General features: G+C 35.5%; 1 protein-coding gene across 1 annotated transcript in view; it reads right to left on the bottom strand.

The window, feature by feature from the left end:
- Nucleotides 1–2,949: 2,949 nt before the first annotated feature.
- LOC148956606 (arginine--tRNA ligase, cytoplasmic-like) overlaps nt 2,950–26,314 on the bottom strand; it is a 35,829-nt gene continuing 12,464 nt past the window's right edge. The window contains exons 2-5 of the mRNA XM_089091408.1: nt 25,118–25,152; nt 9,300–9,483; nt 6,207–6,320; nt 2,950–3,177 (exon numbers count right to left, since the gene is read on the bottom strand). Of these exons, the coding sequence (XP_088947534.1) occupies nt 6,219–6,320; nt 9,300–9,483; nt 25,118–25,152 (321 nt within the window). The 3' untranslated portion in view covers nt 2,950–3,177; nt 6,207–6,218. The remainder of the gene's footprint in view (nt 3,178–6,206; nt 6,321–9,299; nt 9,484–25,117; nt 25,153–26,314) is intronic.

Here is a 26,314-nt window from a genome sequence, read left to right as displayed (position 1 = left end):
TTTTCTTTGAAAAGAATTAGAGATTTAAACAATAAGTAGTTTTATTTGATTTCGTTTATAAGCTTTTGTTTTAAATCGTTTTAGTTTAGTTTTACTACTGATGACATCACTGTATATGTGACCAAAATATCTGGTATTTTTTGTAATTTTTCTATACACTGTCTATTAAAAAGGATTTTATCCCTATTTTGAACTTTTATTTTATCGAAAATTTCTTACGAATGATTCTGCCTGAAAAGTTCTCCGTAACACACATTTATTTGAAAAAGACTTTAAATTCTTATTATTTTCAAGTCATGGCTGAAATCTCCCTTAGTGATAAATCTTTCCCTGAAATCTCCCCCCCCCCGGTGAAACATTTCTCCAGCAAGATTCCCCCGTGGAAAATTTCCCCCGAAGAAAATCCGCCGAGCCACGAAAAGATTCCCTAGACACTCCCAACCCGGTAAAACTCTCCACATAGAAAATTTAGTAGGTACAGAGAAAAATAAAACAAAAAACATTTAGTATAAGAAATCGTCGTACATTTCCTCTTTGTTTCATTTCCACCGACATTTCGTCCTATGTGGAATTCCATCCACCTGTCTTAATTTCCCTCCTCGTGAAATAAAATTTCCCACTACGACCAGACAACCCCCCCCCCCCGAATAGTTTGTACACTGTCCAATACCATCTGCTAAACTGAAAAAATGGGCAACATTCTAACTTAAAATTCAGGTTAGCTACACCGGGATGTGTAGGTATTTTTATCCGCAAAGGCAGAGTTATTTGACTATTAAAATACATTGAACACAGTGGCTGTCAGAACCCCTCGATCGGACGACTGTGGGGGCCTGGGGTTGTTTTTTAACCACCGTTTTTTTTTTTATCGTTTTATATTTATTTTTAAAATTCGGTTTTGTATTTTTTAAAAATAAAATGTAAGTATAAATAAAATATTTCGATGGATTTGATTTCCTAAACTTTTTATCCGCTAAAACTGAGAGAATAATGGCTTTAGCAGGATGCCTTCTTATCGACTTTATAACCAAAGAGATAGCTTTCAACAGGTATCTGAAGAGAGGCAGGTTACCCCTGAAGATTATTGGCCACCCCTGAATAATTTAAATATCCATTATACTGACTCGCATGCAAATTATGTATTCGGTAATTCCTTTTCTACCTTTAATACTATAAATGAAATTCGGAAAAACCTGTATATGAAAAACCTGTATATGAAATGGTAAGGGTAAGTCTGCCAAGCTGTTAAGCCCTTGACCCTTCAGTTTCTTACTGATCATTTTGACCTTCTTCAAGCTGAAAAAATTTTTCCTAATCAAACAGTTTGTGGTAACGAACTATAAGCATGAAGCGAACCGACTAAAGAGTCATTGAAACTAAAAAACGGAATTTTTCTATCATTATAACATCCAAAGAATAGCATTATATATTGATTTCGAATATACAAGTTTCATCAATTATAGTCATTCCCATCAAAAATAACGAGCCTGAAACTATTTGCTTTATTTTAAAAAAAAGTAGAAAACCCGTTAAGTCATATAATCCTAATGAAGACCACACCATCAGAAAACCCTACTGTAGAGGTTTCACGCTCCTATCTGCAAAAATGTGGAATTTTGTATTTTCTGCCAGGGGAAAGATCAAGGATTGTTTTGTTTTTCTTCAGGGGTGATCGTATCGACTCAGTGGTCCTAGAATATCGCGAGAGGACTCATTCGAATAAAAATTAAAAGTTATATTGCTTTTTAAGTGACCAAAAAATTGGAAGCCAACTAGGCCCCCTCCCAGGCTCACTTCTTCCCTGTAAATTCTCCAAACCTTTACAATTACACATAAAGTTTTGTAGGTTACTCTCATATTCCCAACAAAGGGGGCAAGTAGACTTGCTTCGCGGGTCATTTTTATCATAAGATTGTCAGTGTGCACTCACTATGGCAAACAATCTACTCACACATACAATCACCACCTTCGCGTCCTCCCAGCTAGGTCAATGATCTAGTAAAACTCCTGTCCGTACACTACTTTAATCGGCTTATAAAATCTTAGATTACCTGACATCTTAAAACCAGTAAGCTAGACCTGCATATCCTGGTGCTTAAGAACCAAATCCAACGATCTAAGGAAATCGTCAGGTTTGCAATATGGACCCTGGTAATTATTCCATGCCTATGAAAAGCCAGCTTTTTCCAGAGCGGCTTTACCCTGTTTTGACCCTGAATATTTCAACAGGTCATTGTAAGCCACCTTCACTCGACGAATATCGGGCAAATGTAATATATTCAACCAAAATTTTATTAGATTTATATTCCTTTTACAAAAATTTGTATACCCAGGTCATTTTTTAGAGCCAAGCTACTAAAATTATTTTTCGGGGCAAATATTTTTTTAAAATACATAACCTGCATGGACTTCAATTGTCTCCTTATAGTGGTCCCCCACAATAACAATTATGAAAGGTTTCCAAATACCTAATAAGATGAAAATAGGCTGAAACAGAAAATTCAAAAAAAGCGAGAAATTTGAAGAAGCTGGTACAGAGAGGCTAGAAATTTCCTCAACAAATTATTTTTAGCTAAAAACATTCCAAGACAATTTGGCTGATTTTTCAAAGGAGTATCATTAAAGCCAGCCGTTCAAAATGTTTACAGAAATATTTTTATGCTTAAATTTTCTTGGAGATTGCATAGGCAGATTTTCATGGTCAGGCCTCCCTCGTTAACCAGGTATGGCTTGAATGTGTAGTTTTATCGTTAGACAACTATACTGCTTCAAATTTGATCTATAGTTGGTCTTTATCCCACAAGATCAAGGTGTAAGCTGGTACGTGAAGACATTCCGAGGGAGAGGGTCAGGCAGTGCTTTCGGTAGCCATGTACACCCTATATGGTGGCAAGGCTTTATTTGTAATTTTACTAATGAATGGCTCTAGTTTAGACGAGAAAAATGACATAATGTAAAAGATTTAATTTTATTCATCTTTGAAAACAAAATGGTACTGATACAGGGTGCTTGTGAAGCGAATATTAAGCCGGCTCTTGATTTAATAATGGAGCATTGTAAATCTGTTGGGGTATTGTGAATGAGCCTGATTTGAATCCAAAGAAGTTTCTACTGTTGTCCTGTGATTGTGTTTAAACGCCATCTATAACTCAAATCATTGGATAACAGTCAAAAGACCTGAAAGAGAACAGAAAAAAATATGAAAATCTTGAAACGTAGAGCTTAAAAGAAAGAATAACCAACAACAACTAAAGAATAGACAAATAAAAAGAATAAGTGATGAATAATGAAAGAATAACGGATGCCTAAAATTTAAACGATACTGAGGAGAATACACCTTCTACATGTGCATGTAGTAAAGAAATGTAATCATTGAACAAAAGAAGGACAGTTAATTTAATTTCTTGAGTAAAAATGACAATCATCAAAAAATGAAATAAGACAGTGGTTCTTATAAGGAAATTTTCACTATAATTAGATAGGCGGAATGGGTTGTAGTTTTGTACTGGCATTTGGTAGAGGGGGATCCGCTCCAAAAATGATTCATTTTGTAAAAGTTTTACTTCCTGTACTAAGTTAAAATTCCAATTCTCTGATTTTTCCATCTCTGAAATGCCTAATAAACCCTGATAACGTCCTATTCCTTTTGGTTTGAATTCACGCATTAACCCATAAATATTGAACTGCCTCTATATACAATATATACTGACTTCTCGCTATTTTCACTTTCCTAAATGTCTTTTAACCAGCTCCAAAAAAAGAGCTGATATCAATATGCTAAGAATTATGACTGAAATTAGTCGCAATTCACATAATTCCAGCGCTACTTGAGGGAAATTCAACAAAATATGAATATTTTTCTGACATTAGAAATTTTGTGAGCAAGTATAAGCGGTACCAACCCATTCTACTTTATATTGCTATCAGTTTTACACTATGTGAATACAAAGATGCTGCCGTGAGTAGTTAGTAGTAGTAGAGACTTACAATTACAAAAATTACGCTAGAAATTTGAGCATTGTCAAACAGGAAAAATTACGAACTGGGATTTACAAAATTGGCTCTGTAGTCTAACTCAACTCTGAATTTTTCTACTAGTGTGGCTATAATGTTGCCTGGGCGTCTGGACATAAATAAACTGGGCGGTAAGGCGTAACTAAGCAGAGCGTAAGGGCGTAAATAGATAAGATTTAATTAAGCCTCTACCTAATAGAACAATGAAAATGGGGCATATAGATGGCTGGTAGTGACTGTGTATGTAGGGCTTTGTAAAGGGTGATATTTACCCACACAAGTTTACAAACTTCGGGTTTGCTGTTATTTGTTTATTTCTTTTAACAAAACTCCATTTCTTTTTCTTCTTGAAGCCCAGCCAGTCCAAACATGCACGGTAGTCTAGACATAAAAAGGGCATTTTTAACAAATAAATTTCATCAAATCCGTATAATGAGAATAAGGAGTAAACCGCCATTGTTCTGACTATAAGTAAAATGTAACCTAATACAAAATATGCATTTAATTAACGTTATTAACTATAACAAAATAGCAATCTAAAAATTTGGGTCTGACTTGGGGGACAAAGGGGCGCAGGAGAGGGCTAGGTGCCCTCCAGTATTTTTAATCACTTAAAAAGGCAAATAGAACTTTTGATTTCCGACCAAATAAGCCCTCTTCCGATCTTCTAGGCCCGCTGGTTAAACAGGATCCGCCCTGGAACCCCCCCCCCCCACAAAATACAACTAAAAATACAAAATGTAAAAATACAAGTTTCACATGCCTGTACACTATTTATAAGGATGGGGATCCGTTTCCTGTACCAGCATTAAATTAAGTAGAATTCATATGAAGATGAAGATCAGGGGTGTAATTTACTATGGGGCAGAGGGACAGCTGTCCCCTCCAGCTGAAATTTAGTGTCATCGAAAATCTTGTCAAGACTAAGATAGGCGTACATAATTCAAGCACCCACAGAAAAATCAGTTTTCTTTAGTACACCTTATGCCTTTATGCTACTATATAGCTTATTTTTCATTTTTCACTATCATTTTCACTTGGCTTGGTAAAATCTGCTCCAACTTTGCCCCCCACCCCAGCCCGGAGTTTGATGAAATTACCCCACGAAAGAAGAGGGGTTTTCAGGTACATAATATGAATTATTATTTTCCTTTTATTGTCAGTGCTTTAGAATTAACACTTCTTCAGGTAAAAGATTATATTATTTTTCTTACGATTACGTGATTTTTTTACGATGAAGGGAAAACAATAAAGAACAGAAATAAATAGCAGTATAAAATAAAAAGTGTCACGGTTACAGCGATAGATACAAACTAGTAAAAGACGAAGATAGTAAAAAAGAACCAACCCTGAAACCCCATAAAATAGTGTGGGATAAAAACACGTTGTAGACCATTAGGATTGCCTTGGCCGAAAATACCCCTATTCAGGAAATTTAGTCCCTTAGCTTGAAAAACGAGGAAAATCTCATTTTTTGCATGGGAAGCACTTTTTTGTCTTTGCTTCGTTAGTTCTCTGCTGTGTAACAAAAAAAAACACAATTCGTTTATAATATCTGGCTGGTTTTAAAGCTTAATACTACTGAAATAAATATGAAAATGATTCGAAAACAATATAATCAGCAAAAAATAAAACAAGTAAAATAAGCAAACTTATGTATATAGGCGAGGCCCGTATTCAGGGTTCTAGCATTAGCCAGAAACCTTTCTTAGGGAAAGGAGATACCTTAGGAGGGGGGGCCAAAGGCTCCCCTGCCGCATATACATGGCCTTGGTCATTTCCATTTTCATTGTTCATAATTTATTTCAGCATTAGTGTGCTTTTTGAGAGCAAAACTGATAGTGCAATTATACATTTTTTTTCGACCAACGGAGGCAATTCCCAATCTGGATTTGGATATGACACAACCATGGGGTCAGTAAAGGTAACAACAAAAAGACTACCAGACCTGTAAATGACCTGTAATTACCCAGACCAGACCTGTAACAAAAAGACTACCAGACCTGTAAAACAGCAAAAAGGCTACCAGACACAACCATGGGGTCAGTCAAGGTAACAACAAAAAGATTACCAGACCTTTAAATAGCCTGTAATTACCCAGACCAGACCTGTAAAAACAGACCTGTATTTGACCTCAACACAGAGCCCGAATACATACTGAAATAAAAGAAAGTAAGCCTAGTGTTAATTACCTTTCCTAGAGGTCACCGTTTATATTGGTGTGGGTCATAGGACTGCAGTTCAACAACAGCAGCACGGGCTTTTTCTTTGAATTCTTCATTTTCATCAAAACGTTTCTTTGATTCCTAAAATTATTTTATTGCATTGTTAATCTCTAGTTTTAGTTTTTGCAGTTTAGCCTTAGAGAAGTTTTAGCATTAGAGAAGGGGTGATTAAAATGCAACAGATGGTAGTACAATAAGATGAAATATCATTTAGGGACGGATTTTTAGAGACAAAGGGCGTTGTCAAATGTAATCAGTTAGTTCTGCCTAGTTTTTTTCACGGTTAGACGTGGCAACACTGAGAAAGATCTAGTAATGCCCTAAAGCTTCATGATTTTGGAACAACCAGAACAAAATCCTTAGGAAACTGTGGTTTTCAAGTATAAGTGGATATAATTTAAGTAGATATGATTGTTACCTACGTCACAATTAGTAGATGTATAATAAGAGTTAAATATAGTTAGTATATAAGACTTTTATAGTACATGCTTATTAGTATACACTTAAAATTTATTAGTATATGCTTAGAATTAGTAGGACTGGTATATAATTAGGAAATATATTAGTATAATTTAGTAATTAAGGATATATGTAAGTAATAGAGTATAAAGAGGTATAAGGTATAATTAGTATATTTAAGTAGCTAAGTATACATTAATATAAGTAAATCCAAGATATGTCTGGGGATTAAAACTTGTTTTAGCTTGATGTCCATGGTAATCCTGTGGTAGCAGTGGATTATTGCTATACTTGACAATTCAAGGTCCAGGTATAGACCACTACTGCCGTAAGGCTGGGTGGCAGGTTTACTATGTGTTCTTGTCAATAAGACCCGGCAACTAAAATACCGATTCGATACCTATTCACCCGCAATTTCTTTTGAGCATCTTTTTCCTTTTTTTTATCCTTGGCACTTTAAAATTTGTACCTCTCTGAATGGTAAAAAAAAATCTACTTTTTAATGCATCATAAGAGCCAAGCCTGCATTTGTACTGGTGTTTTTTTGTCCTCAGTTCTGCTTTGTCATCCAGTCTCTGTATGCAATTGTTTTTCGGTTTGGTTACCTTTGTTCTATCATTTTATTTGGCAAGGAATTACAGTTGTGCTACTATACACGGAATGAGAAGATGATGCTTATTTTTATTTGGTTTGACATGGTGACCTTTTTTTACAGCAAAAACTATATATTATGGACAGTAAACGGATAGATCAAACAAAACCATAAAACTTAAGTGATTCAAAGATTTTGCGACCCCTTTCAACAACATTTCTTAACGAACTTGAACTGAAAAAACCGAAACTTCAAAGGAAAAACGTTTCTTTTTTTTATGGGGTTTCGAAAAATTTTTGGCAGCTTTGGTCACTCATTCTAATCAGCTTACATTTTTTTCCATACTTTATTCTAAACGATTGATACCTCCCCCAACCCTGACCAATGAAGCGGAACATTTAATAAAACAATCTCAGGCTCAATAATGGGGACAAGCCTTACGATCATTTCTTAATGACCATAAAAAACGTAGAGTAGAAAGTGGAATTTAAAAAAAAAGTAAAAAAAAAAATAAAAGGTAAAAACAAAAGGACAAGAGTCAAGAAAGTCAATGAATTAGGGTATATTGTAATCGCTTCCAGGACCATCCCTTAATAAAAAGAAAGTATAATAAAAAGTCAAAAACAAATTAAGAAAAATAAAAGTACAAAGAGAAAGTAAAAACAAGTTGGACGAGAAAATAAAAAAGATCAAGAAAACCTTTTTCTGCCTTTTTAAAGAATTTTCTGCCCAATGCTTAGTATACTATTTTAGACAAACTTTTGCCAAGCCTCATGTATTGAAGGGAAGTGGTTTGGACGGATAATAAAAATTGTTTCAAAACCTTTTCAATGATTTTTCATAAGCACGATTTTCGAGTTTTTCATTTGAAAAAATCCTTAAAAGCACAAACACATCAAATTCAAAATTCGAATAAAAAATAAAGGACATAGTGGGTACTCTAAAGCTAAACGATTTGAGGGCAAAAGTTTCGGGTCAAATACTCTATCTTCTGAAAAAAAAAAAAAAAAAAAAAGCAAGGAAAATTGCAACACTGTCTTTCAACATACATAACCATCAGCAAGAATAGCTTCAAGGCACACATGATACCGGATACATTCTTTTTTAAATTGCGGGACAGACCCACTGGGCATCTGCGTTGATTATTTGAAATCGATCAACTATTACACAGACATTACACAGATCAACTAGTAACACAGTCCTCCGACACACATCATCATCAGGAACAACTCGAGCACACTTCATACCCGACGTTTATTTTTTACTTTTACAGGGCAGACCCATTAGACACCTGTGTTGAATCCTTAAATACATCGATCGTCATTACATAGACATTGCAACACTGTCTTTAAACATATATCACCATCATCAAGAATAGGTTCACGGCACACCTGATACCCGACACATTTTTTTTTTAATTGCAGGAGAGATTCATTGGGCATCTGTATTGATTATTTAGAAAGAACTAATCTACTATTACACAGAAATTACAACACTGTTTTTCAACATACACTCACCCTCGTTAAGAATAACACCAAAGCATGCTTGACATCTAGAGTATTTTTTAACATATTGAACGAAAGACCGATTACATTTCTATATTAACAATTTGAAACAAATTGACCGTTTAGTACATAAAAAGGGCAAGATTATCTTCCAACATACATCACCGTCATCAATAGTAGCTTAATACCCGATGCGTTTTACTATTATAAGACAGACTCATTGGGCAACTGTGTTGATAACTTACATACATCGATCATTCAATGCACAGACACGGCAACACTGTTTTTAAATATATATATATATATATATATATATATATATATATATATATATATATATATATATATATATTAGCATTACAAAAAAGAACTCCAAGGCACGGCTGATACACAATACATTCTTTTGACATTGGAAGATCGACCAACTGGACAGCTCTGTATTATTTATCTTTTGTCTGTGATTTAGACCTAGTTCTAGCAGATTAGGTTAAGAAAACATCAAACCTTATAAAATGCTTGCAAATCCCCAATAGGCAGTGGGTTGTTCAGATAGTCAGGATATTTTTCGTTTAAATATGCAAGCAGCATCCCAAACTGTGTGCCCCAATCACCAACATGGTTTAATCTTACGACATCATGGTCAAGATATTCAAACAGCCTTGCTAAACTATCTCCGATGATGGTAGATCTATAAAATAAATAAAGGTAAATTAATACAAATTCATATGTATCCTTTTTTTTCGTGATTTTGTCGCATTTTGAATTTATTATTTTATTTTGATAAAATTAGAATGTTTTATATAATACTCAGTTTTTATATTTACGAGATAAATATAATTATAAGAATAATGTTCATTATTGCATACGGCCTTAACTTTGGATTTGCATTCATACGTAGCGCGCATGAATCTTCGTCGTAGAAACTTTAAAAGGGCTAATTCGATTTGAAATTCAAAGGGCTAGTACCCATTTTAATAGTCGAAAGTGATTTGAGGGCAACTAACCCCCCCTGTCACGCCCACCTTTTCCCCCAACACATCCAATCAAAATTTTTAGATATCCATTTTGTTCAACTTAGATGAAAGTTTTGGAAATTATGTCCTTAAGAATGAACCCCCCCCCCCACAGCCCTCCGAGGAAGGGTTGTAAGTATTGCCCTGGGGACATATAAAGTTTTTATTGAAAGAGTTGTCGTAGAACTTCAAAAGGGGCTCATTCAATTGGAAATTGAAAGGGCTAGTGCCTTTTTTAATAATTGAAAGTGATTGGATAGCGACTAACGCCCCTCTCACGCCCACTATTTTCGCAAACAAATCGAATTAAAATTTTGAGATATACATTATGTTCAACGTAGTTGAAAGTAATGGAAATTAGGTCTTTTAGGATGATAGCCCCTCAGAGCCCTCAGTGTAAGGGTTGTAAGTTATGCCCTGGGGTATATAAAGTTTTGATTGAAAGTACTGTTGTAGAAACTTCACAAGGGCTCATTCAATTGGAAATTGAAAGGGATAGTGCCTTTTTAATAGTTGAAAGTGATTGAATAGCGACTAACGCCCCTCTCACGCCAACCATTTTCCAAAACACACCCAATCAAAATTTTGAGATATCCATTTTGTTCAACGTTCTGGAAATTAGGTCTTTTAGGATTATAACCCCCTCAGAGCCTTCAGTGCAAGGGTTGTAAGTTATGCCCTTGGTGCATATAAGGTTTATATAGAAAGTTGTTGCATAAATAATAGGCAGCGCGGTCGCGCTGCCTAAGTAAAGAAAGGGGACACTCGAGAACGAGATAAGATACGGGGACTAAGTAAAGAGGAGGACACTTCCCCACAGTCTTCAGGACAAGGGTTTCAAGTTATGCCCTGGAGGCACATGAGAACGATGTTGGCACAATGTATTATTTATTAATTTTTTCCTTTAGAGCAGGGCAAAGAAGTTGTTGTAGAAACTTCGTAAAACGGTCATTCAATTGCAAATTGGAGTGGCTTGTGCCTTTTTTATAAGTCGAAAGTGATTGGAAGTTGACTAACACCCCTTCCATGCTCACCATTTCCCGAAACACATCCAATCATAACTTTGAGATAGCCATTTTGTTCAGCGTAGTTGATTTCCAGATACAAATTATGATTTTGAGGACAACCCCCTTAGGGCAAAGGTTGTAAGTTATGCTCTGGGGCTTATGAGGTTTTTATTGAAATCTTTGTCGTAGAAACATGAAAAAGGGCTCATTCGATTTGAAATTCAAAGGGCTAGTACCCATTTTACTAGTTGAAAGTGATTGGAGAGCAACTAACCCCCCTCTCCCGCCCATCTTTCCCCAAAAACATCCAATCAAAATTTTTAGATAGCGATTTTATTCAACGTAGTTGAAAGCTTTTGAAATTAGGTTTTCAAGGATGACAACCCCTCCCCCACAGCCCTTTTAATTGGAAATTGAAAGGGCTAGCCTTTTTTAATAGTTGAAAGTGATTGGATAGCAACTAGCTCCCCTCTCACGCCCACCATTTTCGCAAACACATCGAATTAAAATTTTGAAATATCTGTTTTTTTCAACATAGTTGAAAGTTCTGGAAATTATGTCTTTTAGGATGATAACACCCTCAGAGCCCTCAGTGCAAGGGTTGTAAGTTATGCCCTGGGGCATATGCAGTTTTTATTGAAAGCGCGGTTGTAGAAACTTCAAAAGAGCTCATTCAATTGGAAATTGAAAGGGCTAGTGCCTTTTTAATAGTTGAGACTGATTGGAAAGTGACTAACGCCCCTCTTAGACCCACCATTTTCCAAAACACATCCAATCAAAATTTTGAGATATTAATTTTGTTCAATGTAGTTGAAAGTTCTGGAAATTAGGTCTTTTAAGATGATAACCCCTTTGAGCCCCTTAGACCCCTCCAATAGGCAGCGCGATCGCTCTGCCGAAGTAAAGAACGGGGACACTCGAGAACGAGACAATAAACGGAGACAAAGTAAAAAGAAGGACACTCCCCCACAGTCCTCAGGGCAAGGGTTTTAAGTTATGCCCAGGGGGCATATAAAAACGATGTTGGCACAACGTATTATTTATTTATTTTTTTTCCTTTAGAGCAAGGCACTTCGTATCAAGGAAGTTGTTGTAGAAACTTCGAAAAGCACTCATTCAATTGGAAATTGGAGTGGCTTATGCCCTTTTTAATAGTCGAAAGCGATTCGACGTTAACTAACACCCCTTCCAAGCCCACCATTTCCCGAAACAATTCATTCAAAATTTCGAGATAGCCATTTTGTTCAGCGTAGTTGATTTCCAGATAGAAATTATGTTTTTGAGGACAATCCCCTTTAGGGCAACGGTTGTAAGTTATGCCCTGGGGACATATAAGGTTTTTATAGAAGGCGTTGTCGCTGAAACTTTAAAAAAGGCTCATTCGATTGGAAATTCAAAGAGCTAGTGCCCTTTTAAATTTTCGAAAGTGATTAGAGGGCAACTAACCCGCCTTTCACGCCCACCTTTTCCCCAAACATATCTAATCAAAACTTTGAGATAGCCATTTTATTCAACGTAGTTTTCAGTTCTGGAAATTAGGTCTTTAAGGATGACAAACCCCCACAGCACTCAGGGCAAGGGTTGTAAATTATGCCCAGGGGGCATATAAGGTTTTCATATAACGCGCTGTTGTAGAAACTTCAAAAAGGGCTCATTCGACTGGAAATTGAAATGGCTAGTGCCCTTTTTAATAGTCAAAAGTGATTGGAAAGCAACTAACACCCCTTCCACACCCACCATTACCCCAAACACATCCAATAAAGATTTTGAGATAGCCATTTTGTTTCACGCAGTTCAAGTTCAGAAAATTATACCTTTGAGCAGGAGACTCCCCTCACAGCCTTCAGGGCAAGGATTACAGGTTATGCTGTGGGGTTATATAAGGTTGTATTGAAATCTTTGTCGTAGAAACTTGAAAAAGCGCTCATTCGATTGGAAATTCAAAGAGCTAGTGCCCTTTTGAATAGTCGAAAGTGATTTGAAGGCAACTAACCACCCTCTCATGCCCATCTTTTCTCCAAAAACATCCAATCAATATTTTAGATATCCATTTTGTTCAGCGTAGTTGATTTCCAGATAAAAAAATATGTTTTTGAGGACACTCCCCCAGAACCCTCAGGGCAAGGGTCTTTAGTTATGCCCTGGGGGCATATGTTTTTTATAAAAGGTGTTGTCGTAGAAACTTCAAAACAGGCTCATTTGATTGGAAATTCAAAGGGCTAGTGCACTTTTTAATAGTCGAAAGTGATTTGAAGGCAACTAACCCACCTCTCACGCCCATCTTTTCTCCAAACACATCCAACTATAGAGTCTTAAAAAACGAAAAGATAGTGTTATTTTCTTTTTCCCTGAAAAAACTATGTCAATATAAAACGAACAGATATTAATCGAAAAAAACTTTTCCCACAAGATAAGTTTTTCAAAGAAAATTAAAGAACTCCATTAAACAAAAAAAAGAGCAAAAATAAAATCAAATAATCTACCTAGCGTGAAACTACCACAAATCAGCATTGATAAATAAATTAAACCCAAAACGTACAGAAATTGCAAAAAAAATAACCGAGTCAAACACAAAACGAGCAGAAATTACATGAGTTGGGCGCAAATTCCTATGCCTTTCCAAGGCCAGAACAAAATTTGCACTGTACTGAGAAAAATATAATTTTTTTTACTTTTATAACTTTAATAAATTAAATAATATTAACATTTTGATTACTAAATATCAGTATAAGTATATTAAACTGACCATGCACATTCCATTTGTATTTTTTCAGTAAAGTGCAAATTTCGTTCTGGCCACATGGTGAGTCCAGTAATCTGGAAAATAGCAGCGGAACATTTTTATCTCAGTTATTTTAAAATAAATGTCACGAAAAAAGAGGTATATTTAATCCATAAACTGCTGAATCGCTCAAATTTTTATTTTATTGCTTTAAAGAGTAAGGGGTTAGCAAAACAATTAACAGAAAAAATACAAACAAGTTCAATTTTTGAGATAAAAAATTTCTTCCCAATAAGCGAAAGTTTCCCTTTCGCTTAAGACATAAGACATAAGGTAAAAATACGGATGTATTTTTACGCTACGTGATAACCTTTAAAGCTTAAACAAGCCTTTTCGCACCAGACTAGCACAAAATCTATGAAACCATCACATTCATCATCTAAATCATCACAATCATCATTAGCAAACTATTCAAAATTAAAAATGCTGAATAGAGTTGGAATTTCGAGCTCAAATTAAGCGTGAGAGGCTTTCTATGAGAAGTTTAGTACTTATTACTTCAAACTTTGTTGATTGCTTATCCAGAAGTTCCATTTTACAGCTACTATGTTGACTATTCCGTAATATGACATAAACTTACGTAACGTCAAATTATATAACGTCAAATCAATTCTAATTGGAACTGCCAACACTACTGAAAAAAATTACTCAACAAGATTATATAACGCAACGCCAAGTCTTACGTAACGCTAATGTGAAAGGTTTTATGGCATTTTGTGAAAGCACCAATAAATTCGCTCTTGAAGCCAAGAGCAGATCCAGAATTTTTGCTCGGCTTACCCAATTTTTTCCCGTGGACTTTGTCTAACATCCTGCGTAAGCTGATCAGAACCGCTTACCCACAAAATGCAATAGGATTTAGTGTGGGAGAATATTTTTTTCTGGTAAGGATTTGTCTTTACAGTATATCTTATAGAATAATTTTCGACTCGGTCAATTTTTTTGGGGGGAGGGGGGGGGGTTGAAACCGGTTAACCCCCCCCCTGGATACGGCCTTGTTTGAAGCATAATACGTCGCTTTCAACAAAGGTGCAAAAAACACCCACGGTTTGGTGTTTAGTATGATTGTACTACAAAATCAGTGCGAGGGGTGAGCAGTGTTGTCAACAAACCAACACTGTACAAGATTAAGTGATGTAGAGTGCACGAGGGAATATATTCCTCTCATCAGTAAATGTTCGATAAATTGTGGTAAATTGGTAAATATTGGTAAACGTTGGTCTCCTTCCTTCTATGAGGATCCAAATCTCCAAACTGCTTCTGGTAAAAATATAGGGAGAATTTGAGATTAAACAGAAAGAAATATTTTTACTAATAACAAACAGACATTAAATAAAAAAGGGATACATTAAATTGAAAAACAATTTATATTGAATTATAAAAGCAGTTAATACCGAAAACAATCAGAAACACTTATAAATACGAAAGAGGTAAAAAGAGGATCAAGATACAGACAATCTTTGGAAACTGAAGAGACTGTGAAATATTGCAAAGTAGTTCAGGGGCGTATGAGGAGGTGGATTTTATGAATATAAATTTCGATAATCAGTGGTTTAATATAAATTTTAAAATTAAAATTAAAACAAATTTTATTAATTATAAAGAGTGTTACAACTGAAAATGAAAATAAATAAACATAAATACGAAAAGGATGGACCAACATACAACTTTTGGAAGACTTAAAGAGACTGGCGTGATGACTAAAGTGAGTAAGGGAAAGAGAGACTGGTAGAAATCAGTCTGATAGATTTCTATCAGTCCATGAACTATTTCTGGCAATGAACTATTTCAATCAATCAATTGTTTTCTTAATAACATCCAATAAAAAAGATCATCAAATTACTTCTTAGTAACGTCGCTCTTCTCAAATTTAAGGAAGGGTTTTTCAAATCAAAATTTCGTTTCGTTTTAATGTACTTGTATGTTTCGTTTTAATTTACTAATGTACTTAATGTAAGTTTCGAGATTGCTATATAAGTTTGATAATTTAATCAAAGCATCCTATTTTTGTGAGAATGGCATAATCATATCTGCACACATAGTGAGAGAATTCCTACCCTCCTCCAAAGACTAGTCCGAGGGACTTTCAGTCCAAGTAAGTTCGAAAAATTGTGGCACAAAAATGAACCATTTTCAGGCATTTGGCTCCCTTCTCTAAAGGTCACATCTGTGTACATCTATGGCCATACTGTTTCCTTCTGCGCTTCTCTGGGCAACCAAGCCTTATGGCGAGTTTCTCCCCCCTTCTTACAAGACTGGTTCAAAGATTTTCTGTCCAAGACAAATTGAAGAATTAAGGCTCTTAAATACACTATCTGTATGTCTTTGAACCGTTACCAGGTATCTCTTTCGAACTTGCCTCAAATGGGCCTGCATGCATCTTCTTTTCGATGTTGGGAGAGAATATCTCAATAGCGATCTTTTTCTTACCAAAGTTTGATGGACTTACCAATGTTCAAACTTACCTCAAGTGGCCTACGTGCAACTCCTTTGCAATATTGGGGGAGGAAGTCAATAACGACCTTTTTCTTGTCAACGTTCGGCGGAATGACCCCCTTCAAATACAAATTTGTAATTTGACGGACCACAAACTTTTGAGAAAGGATGATGTTGATGACACCACTGTTAGCAATAGACAGTGACCCAATAATTTCATTCGGTGGGATATGTTTGCTTATTGATTTAGCCACTTCATACGAGGATACCTCGGTGCCGGAATTTGTGATTCTCTGCTAATAAACAACAGATGTATATAAAAGGGATTATTTTAAATTTAATAAGGGACTCTTTTTATTTTATCAATCAAGTCAGATAAAAGGGAGCCTTTTATCTGACTTGAAAATGTCAAGAGATCTTTTATCCGCTAGGCAGGATTACGCTCAACTCCAGTTGATCCAGAGAAAGGATCGAAATAGAATTTAAAATCTGACTATTCGAGGGGATAGTGATGACTTCCACTGAAAGGAGCGCAGAAGCGTAAGCAATAAAGACATTACTCAGGGATAGTACTTAGCATAACTGTAGGAGTAAGGGTAATTCTTCATAGCGATGAAGAATTACCCACCACTCTTAATCAGCGAAGGGGTTCCATTCCACCTGTTAAGTATATGCTAAAACCAGCTTGAATCATGCAACAGCAAATGACTTTTCTTAAAGGAAGGAGACTTGAAACTCAAAAATAAAACAAGCAATATTTAAAGTCCGAAATTTGCACATTCTTTCTGTAAATCTATCTTGGGAGTAATCCCTACCTCCCTATCCTTTACAAAGCAACATGCTCCAGGCATCCTCTACCCGAAACGCCCCTCCAACCCGAAATTTTACTCACGACCAGTCAAATCATCATTACAGACGTTACTGCACCAAAACCATCCCACAATCCCCTCTTAATCATATCCCTCCCCTTCACAAGCCCCCTTGCATACCCTACCCGCTCCATGTGCCCAAGATGCTGTTGACTGGTTCTGGCCTCCATCCGTCATTTGCCAAAGTAAATCCAACCTCCCTCCTCCCAGAAAGTTCCCACCCCACTTCCATTTCCCAGCACCTTCTTACCTTCCCATCTCTCCCTACCAAAATCCTCCCGATTCGACTACTTCTTACCCTTTATCCACAAAACCACGCCTCCGACCCATTCGTTTCACCCTGCGTGCCCACCCTACCACTGTGACTCAGGTCTGAGACCTTTCGCATTTAATAATTGTCTTGTATTAAATCCTAATTATTCGCACTTCCCGACAACTGAAAACAAGTCGCACCTTCCTCATCATGCATCGTCTGTATCCTCGCCCTTCCTTCCACCTCCAAATCCCCAAGGTAAATCATTCTCTTACCCTACTTCCCCGCAGCATCATAATATTAAATTGAAACCCCACCCAGGAAATTCTCAAACACACCAATTATCCCCGTCGAGATTCCCCAATCGGTTTGTTTTTCGTAAACTTTTAGTTAATAATGCTGAAAGTCTTAATTTTGAAAAGCTTACCGAACTCGAGTTGCTTTCAGAATCAAATATAATCGATATTAGCTATTACGGAAGTACAGTCCCATGACCCAGGGTCTCTGCGCCTGACAAATTATACGGAAATTATTAAACTCCGTCCTTTAGACTACCCACTTGGAAAAAAAGGTGGCGGTGTTTTGTTCTTTACTAAGAGTAACCTTTACCCAAAGGTTATTCGAGTTCCTAGTTTATCCGAGTATGATGAAATCCTCTGGCTAAGTATTAGACCAAAAGTTCTTCGTCGTCCATTTAATATTATTGCAATAGCTGTTTTCTATTACTCCCCAAATCAAAATATCGAGTTAAAACGTAAATTCATCCAGCAATTGGAGACAAGTGCTGATTTTGTTATAATTAATGAGGGAAGAATGGGGTCCGTAGTGCTGCCTAAAAAAAGGGGCTTTCCAGTGTTGAATCCTTGAATGGTAACAGCTGGGACTGCCCAAGTTTGTGCACTTGTTTTCTGTTTGTTTTTTTTTGCAGCTTGATTTTTTTCGTAAAAAGAAAGGGGGGACATAATAATGCAGGTTATCACACCCGAAACAACAAGCACTTGATGCTAACTTATATAAAGAAACGTGGTCCAAATTACAGTTTGTTTTTGTACAGTTGCCAGTGAGGTAAAAACAACATAAGTGCAATAATGAGCACTTCTTTTGGTCGCACTTGTCATATTTGCAATTATTTGCAGAGAAGTCCTTATTATTAGTCAGAATTACTTCAGTACTTTCAAAACAAATTCGGGAATCTCTGATTGAGTTCTCAAGGTCAGGATTATAATTAGGTTGAATGGAGGTGATATTGGGGTCAGGTACAGTTTCTGAACTTGGGTTTATATCACTCGTAGTGGCTAAAGTTGATGAACTTAATCCTCTGCTTCCTTCATTAATATTCATTGAGCTTGGGGACAATGCACTGTTTTGATGATGAGAATCTAAGGTGTTATTTACCTCCTTTGTGATGGAATAATTTGTAAGTTGACTGCTTGAATCATTTTCATAAATTGACATTAATAAATTATGACATTTATAAATTATTAATAAATTGGCATTGCCAAATATAACTAATTAGTTTCGCTTACTTGCTTCATGGTTCAATGTGGCAACACTGAGTAAAATGTGGTATTGATCGAAAGATGTCATAATTTTGAAACAACCAAAAGTATAATCTTGAAAAATTAGAGATTTCAGGAGTGAATAGACTTACGATGGGTCCAAGGAAAAAAACTGTATCAGTATTAATAGTAATAACACTAGTGCGGGTAGCAGGAGTAGTATTAAAGTATTGACTTTCAGTCAGTAGAACATCCCTCGTATCAAGTTCTGCAAGTTCCAACTTAATACAATTAGCTGTTACTTTGACATTGCTGAAGTGTCCTTTTGATAACCTGTATATTCATATAATTTTTGATATTTTCATCTTAATCCTCTTAACCATACAAGTAGTTGTTATAGGAGTAGTAGTAGCAATAAATGTAGGAGTGGTAGCGGTAGTAATATTAGTAGTAGCGTTTGCATATTGCCTTTTGGTCAATTGGTCCTCCCTTTTAAGCATTCTCTGAAAGTTCCAACTTATTACCGAAATCCATGCTTGAGATTCACTTTTTTGATAATGTGCGTAGTTATGTGTGGTAGTATTAGTGGTAACAGTAGAAGTGGTGGTAGTTGTAGCAGTAGTAGTAGTAGCATGCAGATATTATCTTTTTGGTCATTTGGTCATCCTTCGTGTCATTCCCTGACAGTTCCAAACTAATACACTCAGTCATTCCGGAGTTAAGCCCTTTTTGACAACCCGTATACACATGACGTGCCATGATTTAGTTCAATATTCCATTCGACATTCTCTGAAAGGCTCACCTGAATGTCCCATTTATTTTTGGATAGTAATAATAATATTTATGGGAAGTCAAAAACATATGCACAGTATCAACACTGAACGAATTGCCCAACTGAGAGCCGGTGTCCGGAGGATTAGGGGGGTTGATATCGAAACAAGCATAACTTCAATACCGTTTGACAATACTGAAGAAATGAGAAGTTTCTACAGGTTGAGTGGCTTTCTGTTCCCGGACATTCTGAACGCGTTGGGGGGGAGGCTTAGGGCCCGGAGAAACATTGTTGCGATTTGAAAAGGCCCAAAATCTTCTAATTTCTAATCAAATTTACAATTAAAATTTTATATGAAAAACCATTTAATAAGAAACTTATTTGGCTCCTCGGCATCATTTACAACCTGTGCCTCAGGGATCTAGCAGGTTACGTTGACCCTGGTAAAATTTTTATATGTCTGTTGGATTGTTAGCAACCTGAGGGTTAACACCTTCTATTGCTCAAAGGCGTGTGAAACAATAGCGGGTCAGGGGGGGGGAGTTGAGTTCCCTCTAACACTTTCTACTCTTAATATAAAACCAAAATTTAATAAATACAATAGGGTCACCCGGGGTCCTCAGTTATGAGGGTTTGTTAAAGCCCAAACGGCATTATAATACGATATTGAGACTTTTGAATAAAATGTCTTTACCACAATTTCCATCGGATGCATTTTGGGAAAATAGAAAGTGAGGGGGGGGGCGGAGGGAAGTAAAGCTAACGGTTTAAAGTAAAACGCCACCAAAACTCTAAAGTTCCTACCCGATGAGCCCCCACCAAATTTTATACTACCCGCCAGACTATATAAACCGCGTAGGTCCCCAGGCCATAGTTTACAACCCTTACTCTGACTAAGATGGGGAGTTGTCATCAACAGACATATTGTCGGGACATTACACCTACGTTGAACAACCGGGATATCTCAAATTGTTATTGATTGGTGTTTAAAGAAATGATGTGTGACCAGCCCCCCCCCGCGTGCGCGGGGGGGGGGCTGACTACCCATCGATAACATTGAAAACAAAAAGTGGTATAATGGAAGATAAAGGTACCCAAAAGGAATTTTAACGGGGCATGGTGTATTTACCGTCAGTGTACCGGTCCACGGAGGAGTGTTCCTGGAGGGGAGATACTTTGTGAAAGGTAAGCCATACATAGCGTAATTTTTAAAAAAATGATAAGAAATAAAAAAAAACCGTAAGTTTTTTTCAAATGAAATTATTTATAAATATTTACAATCAACACTAACAGAAATTATTACATATACGAAGGAGTTTGAATCTCTTCAATACCTTGCTATTCAAAAAAACTAGAATCATTCATGTTTTTCTGTTATTAATTTTAGATATTTTTTCCACAAAACAAGATTTTCAAAGAATAGTAAAGAGCTCCATTAAACTCACAATGCGCAGTAACAAATATAAATAATATTCAAAGCGTAAACCTACCATATATCACAGTAAATAAATAAATGGAACCCAGAACAAAAAAAAATAACAATAAACAGCCGATTCAAACTAAAAACTAGTAAAAATTAACATGAATGGTGCCGACATTCCCAATACCTCCTGGAGACCAGAATGCAATTTGCATTTTACTGATAACAAAATACGTTTCAATGGTTTTCACTTTTTACTTTGATAAATAAAAATTATTAAACTTTAAGGAATAAATATCAGTAGTCTATATGCGTATTAAACTGACAATGTTCGGTCATTTTTTTAGGCAACCTGTGCGGGCATAGTTTGCTTCGATTTAGTTCCATACAGTTTGAATACATTCAAAGTATTTCAACTTAGTGCCCTTAGTTTTAATAGCAGCAGTTTTGTAGTAGGAGCAGTAGAGTTAATAGTAGTAGCTAGCAGTCTTACCTTTAGTGGATGTAGTAGTAGTAGTAGAAATTTTAACAATAGCTTCAGTAGTAGTAGTAGTATGAGTAGAAGGAGTAGCATTAGGATGCAAATATATTCTCTTGGTTAGTTCAACATCCCCCCACAACAAGCCCTGTCAGTTTCAACTTCACACACCAAAATGTTGCTAAGATAGTGCTGCTACACACCCTTTTGACAACCTGCAAACAGATGGTGTGTTTTGATTTAGTTCATCTCCCCCCTAAAATTCCTTGAAACTTCCACTTTCATACCATTAGGCTTAGTTGTAATAGTAGTCACAGATGTAGCATTGTCTTTACAAGTAGTAGTATTAATAATAATAATAGTATTGAATAGCGGTAGCACCACTAGCATCAGTAGTATTAACATACTGCATTTTTGGTCAATTGAACATTGCTCTCATCAAGTTCTATAAGTTTCAACTTAATATAATTAGCAATTTATATGGCATTTCAGATGTCCTTTTGATAACTTGTATGTTCATATACTTCTTCAAATTTTCACCTTAATCCTCTTCAACTTAACAAAGAGTTCCAATAGAAGAAATAGTTTAAGCAGTAGCAGCAAAATTAATAATAATTATAGCAGTGATACAGTGGTAGCGTTCACATTTTGCCTTTAGTTCAGACGATTTTCTCTTAAAACACTCTCTGGAAGTCCCAACTTAATACCCAAATCAAGTCTTGAGATACACTATTTTGTCAATGGACATGCAAATGGTGTCTTGATTTAGTTCAAATTTCAAACTTTCTCCGCACCATAGAGAATCAAATTTTGAGATAGCCATTTTATTGACCTTAGTTGATTTCCACATAGAAATTATGTTTTTGAGGACAGTCCCTCACAGCTATCAGGGCAAGGGTTGTAAGTTATGCCCTGAGGACATACGGCTTTATAGATGATTTTGTGGTAGAAACTTCAAAAAAGGCTCATTCGATTGGAAAATCAAAGGGCTAGTGCCCTTTTCAGTAGCCGAAAGTGATTTGAGGGCAACTAACCCCCCTCTTTCGCCCATATTTCCCGCAAACATCCTAAGGGGTCGTCGTAGACTTCAAAAGTGATTCATTCGATTTGAAATAGGGAGTTCTAGTGCCCTTTTAATAACGAAATTTTTATATAGCCATTTTGTTCAGCGTTGTTGATTTCCAGATACAAATTGTTTTTGACGAGGACACTCCCCCACAGCCCTCAGGGCAAGTGCTGTAAGTTATGTCCTGGAGGCATAAAAAGTTTGTATAAGACGTGTTATCGAAGCAACTTCAAAAAAGGATCATTCGATTGGAAATTGCAATGGCTAGAGCCCTTTGTAATAATTGAAAGTGAATCCAAGGCAACTATTATCCTTTCCACACACCCCATGTCCCCAAACATATCCGATCAAAAATTTTTAGATAGCCATTTTGTTCATCGCAGTTTAATAATAAGCAAATTGTACCTTTGTGCAGGACAATCCCCGCACCGACTCCTGGGCCCGTGTGCTCGGTTATGCACTGGTGGCTTTTAAGATTTTTTATTGAAACCTTTGTTGTAGAAACTTGAAAACGCGCTCAGTTGATGGCAAAGTCAAAGGGCTAGTGCCCTTTTTAATATTTAAAAGTGATTAAAGGGCAATTACCCCCCTCACACCCCCACCTAATCCCCAACAAACTCGCCTAAAAATAGGGAGATAGTCAGTGTGTTAAATGAAGTAGAAAGCTTCGGAAATTATGTCTTTAAGGATGAAAACCCATCCCCTCACAACGCTCAGGGCACGGGTGCAAAGTTATGAACTGGGAGTATGTAAGGTTTTTGTAGAAATCAATGTTGTAAAAACGTCAAAAAGGGCAATTTCAATTGCAAATTGAAAGGACTCGTGCCTTTTTGATAGTAAAGCAGGATTGAAGGGCAACCAACCTCCATCTCATGCCCACACGTTTCCAAACACCCACTCCTCTAACTTTTTAGATCCTCTGTTCAATGTTTTCGACAGTTCTTGCCATTTGGTATTTTAGGTTGTTAACCCCCCCCCTCCTCAGAGCCCTCATTTTAATGGTTGTAAGTTATGCCCTAGGGGCATCTAAGGTTTATATAGAAATGTAGTAAAAATTTAAAAAAAAGGTAATCTTGTTTGGAAATTGAAATTGCCCTTTTTAATAGTTGAAAGTGAGTCGAGAGCAATAGAGCCTCCTCCCAAGCCCCCGTTCTCCTAAAATCTATTCAAAGTTTAGAGATAGCCATTTTGTTCAACCTAGTTGATAGTTGAAAAAATACGTATTTAAGGATAAGACACCCCTCACAGTCCCCCAGGTTAAGTTTTTAAACTATTACTCGGGAGCATTTGAGGTTATTATGGATAGAGTTTTCGTAGAAACTTCAACAGTGGTTCATTAAATTAGGACTTGACAGGGATAGAGCCCTTTTTAAGAGTCGACATTGATTTGAGGGTAACTAACCACCCTCTCACATGCACCAGTCTCCCAAACACATTAAATGAAAATTTTAACAGTCATTGTCTTCAACGTAGTAGAAAGTTCTGGAAATTAGGTCTTTGAGGATGATCGAAACAGCGTAAGCGTATATAAGCTATCAAAGAAAGTAAACTCTTTTTTGCGAATGGTATCAAGTTTTCCCTTTCAGGTCAACTAGAGGAGGCATGAAACTAAATTAAACAGTACTATTTGTGTTCAGATTTTTAAAAGGGTCTATGTTAATAAAATTGCTTAAAATTTTTCTCCAGTATACAAATAGCATTCAAAAATAAGTTATTAAAAAAACTAAAATATTTAAATCATTGTTTTTTTTTCCTGAATATACTATACCAATAAAAAGAAAAGAAATTAATTAAAAAAAACTTTTTTCGCAACATGTTTTTAAAATAAAAATAAACAGATACATTAAATAAAAAATGTGCAAAATATAAAATCAAATAATCTACCAAGCGTTGAACTAACACAAATAGGCATTAATAAATAAATTAAACCCAACAGGAACAGAAACTACAATAAATAACCGAGTCAAACTCAAAACGAGCAGAAATTAACATAAGTTTGGACTCAAAACCCCCGAATGTCGTCCCAAAGCCAGAATATAATTTGCACTTTATCAAAAACAATACAAATGAATGTGCATTGTCAGTTTTAATATAGCCTATAAATTCTGATAGGCACAGAGGCAGAAGCAAAAATTCCAGTTCAGAAGGTCATTTTTTATATATATATAGCATTAAAACGGCTTCTAGCCTGTATGCATTGCTCCTCGAGAAAAGTTTGGTCAAATTCATGATTTAAACTGTTTCTCACCCGAAGCCTAGAATAAAAAGCCTTAGAATACGTCAAACAGTGAAAACAGTTTAGCCTAAGAAAACAAAGATTAGTTTTTACCATTATTAAAGCAGAAACGTGCAAATACTGAAAAAAGGGCCAAGGAATTACTAAACAAAGTAAGAATGAAGTGACGGCTTATAAAGTCTTGAAAACCGATTCGAAATGATAGCGCTCCGCTCTAAGACGAAGTCGATAAACAAAATGTTGTCGATTATGAGCCTGCTTGCTGAAATAGAAGAAAGAAGTAGTCTTATTAAAAAAAATTCCCAGAGAGGTTCTTCTGAATAGATTACAACTTACTTCGGTTTGTTTATTTGCACTGGTTTTTTTCTATATATATTAGATAGGCTATGAAGTAATAATTTCGTTCGTTTTAACTTCGCTCTTTACTTCCCCCAGAAAAACCTTGTTTTTAAAATTAATACATTTTAGTAAGCAATTTAAATGTTCTTTACCTTAATATCCGCTTCACAAGCACAGAAGAATCAGACTAGTGACAGAATTAAGTCATTCTTAAAATGGCGAAAATTTAAACAAAGAAATTCCGTTTCTAAAGCCAAGTCCAATCAAAATAAAGGAAATTTAATCTTTCATAATAATTAAAGGTTATAATTTCGAACGAAATTAAATAGAAAAAAATATAATTTAAAACATAAAAAACCTTCATAATCATTAAACAAAAAAAAATATCATATTTAATTAAATAGAAATAATGGAATTCAGTATGAATGATCCTTCAGAAACGGTAGTTATTACAAAACTATGCCATATGACGTTAAAACATTTGCAACAAAGTAGTTAATTTGGTTTGTATGCATTTAATACAACATTTCAATTATACCAAATAAAAACCTATAGCTACTAAAAATTTGTTAAATCAACATTATGTTTTTTTAAGTCGAGGATAAGTGTGTCTATCCTACAAAGTAGGCTTGTCTTTAATTTTCAAGATATATAGTTACAATCTAAATTATGACTTGTAACCTAAGAAGAAATATCCAGTACAACAACATAAACCAAACTTTTCTTTCTTATATAAAAAGGTCTTACCCTCTTTCCCAAAAGCAGAGTCATAAGATCAAATCTAATTTACAAATTATAGACTACTCAATGTCAAACAAAAACAAATATAAACCACATATAAAATATTAACCACAAATTTATAATCAAATATCAATGTTAACTATATTATCAATATAAGTCCTTTAAATTATAGGCTATATACGTATGTGTATATATATATATAAATATATATATATATATATATATATATATATATATAGATATTGTCGTCCTCAGGAATTTTATCTTGTTTAAAACAAAATTTTGGACGCTTCTCAAGCACTGACTACCCGTGCATGATCAAAGTTCTTGAGGAAAAATTAACCAAACATGGTCCAAGAATTGAGGAAGGTAATATAGCATTATTTATTGATAATTTCGAAAAAATTTTGCACTTTTTCTCGGGAAAGTCGAAAGTAATGATTTATGTGATTGGTCCTGTTTAGAAAATAAAAAAGAAGTCGGTTGAACTACCAATTTTTTATATAATATTTTCAAGTGAAAGTTTTTTTCTTACTAATAAATCTATTTTTCGAATCTTATCATTAATTATGTGCTTTAAATTCTTGAAAGTAAGCTTCGTTCAAACT

The sequence above is a fragment of the Artemia sp. Qi Xiang Cuo genome, chromosome 1 (genome assembly GCF_049724085.1).
Source record: "Artemia sp. Qi Xiang Cuo chromosome 1, ASM4972408v1, whole genome shotgun sequence".
In the NCBI taxonomy this organism is placed as follows: domain Eukaryota; kingdom Metazoa; phylum Arthropoda; class Branchiopoda; order Anostraca; family Artemiidae; genus Artemia; species Artemia sp. Qi Xiang Cuo.
This window is presented reverse-complemented; position numbering and strand designations above follow the sequence as displayed.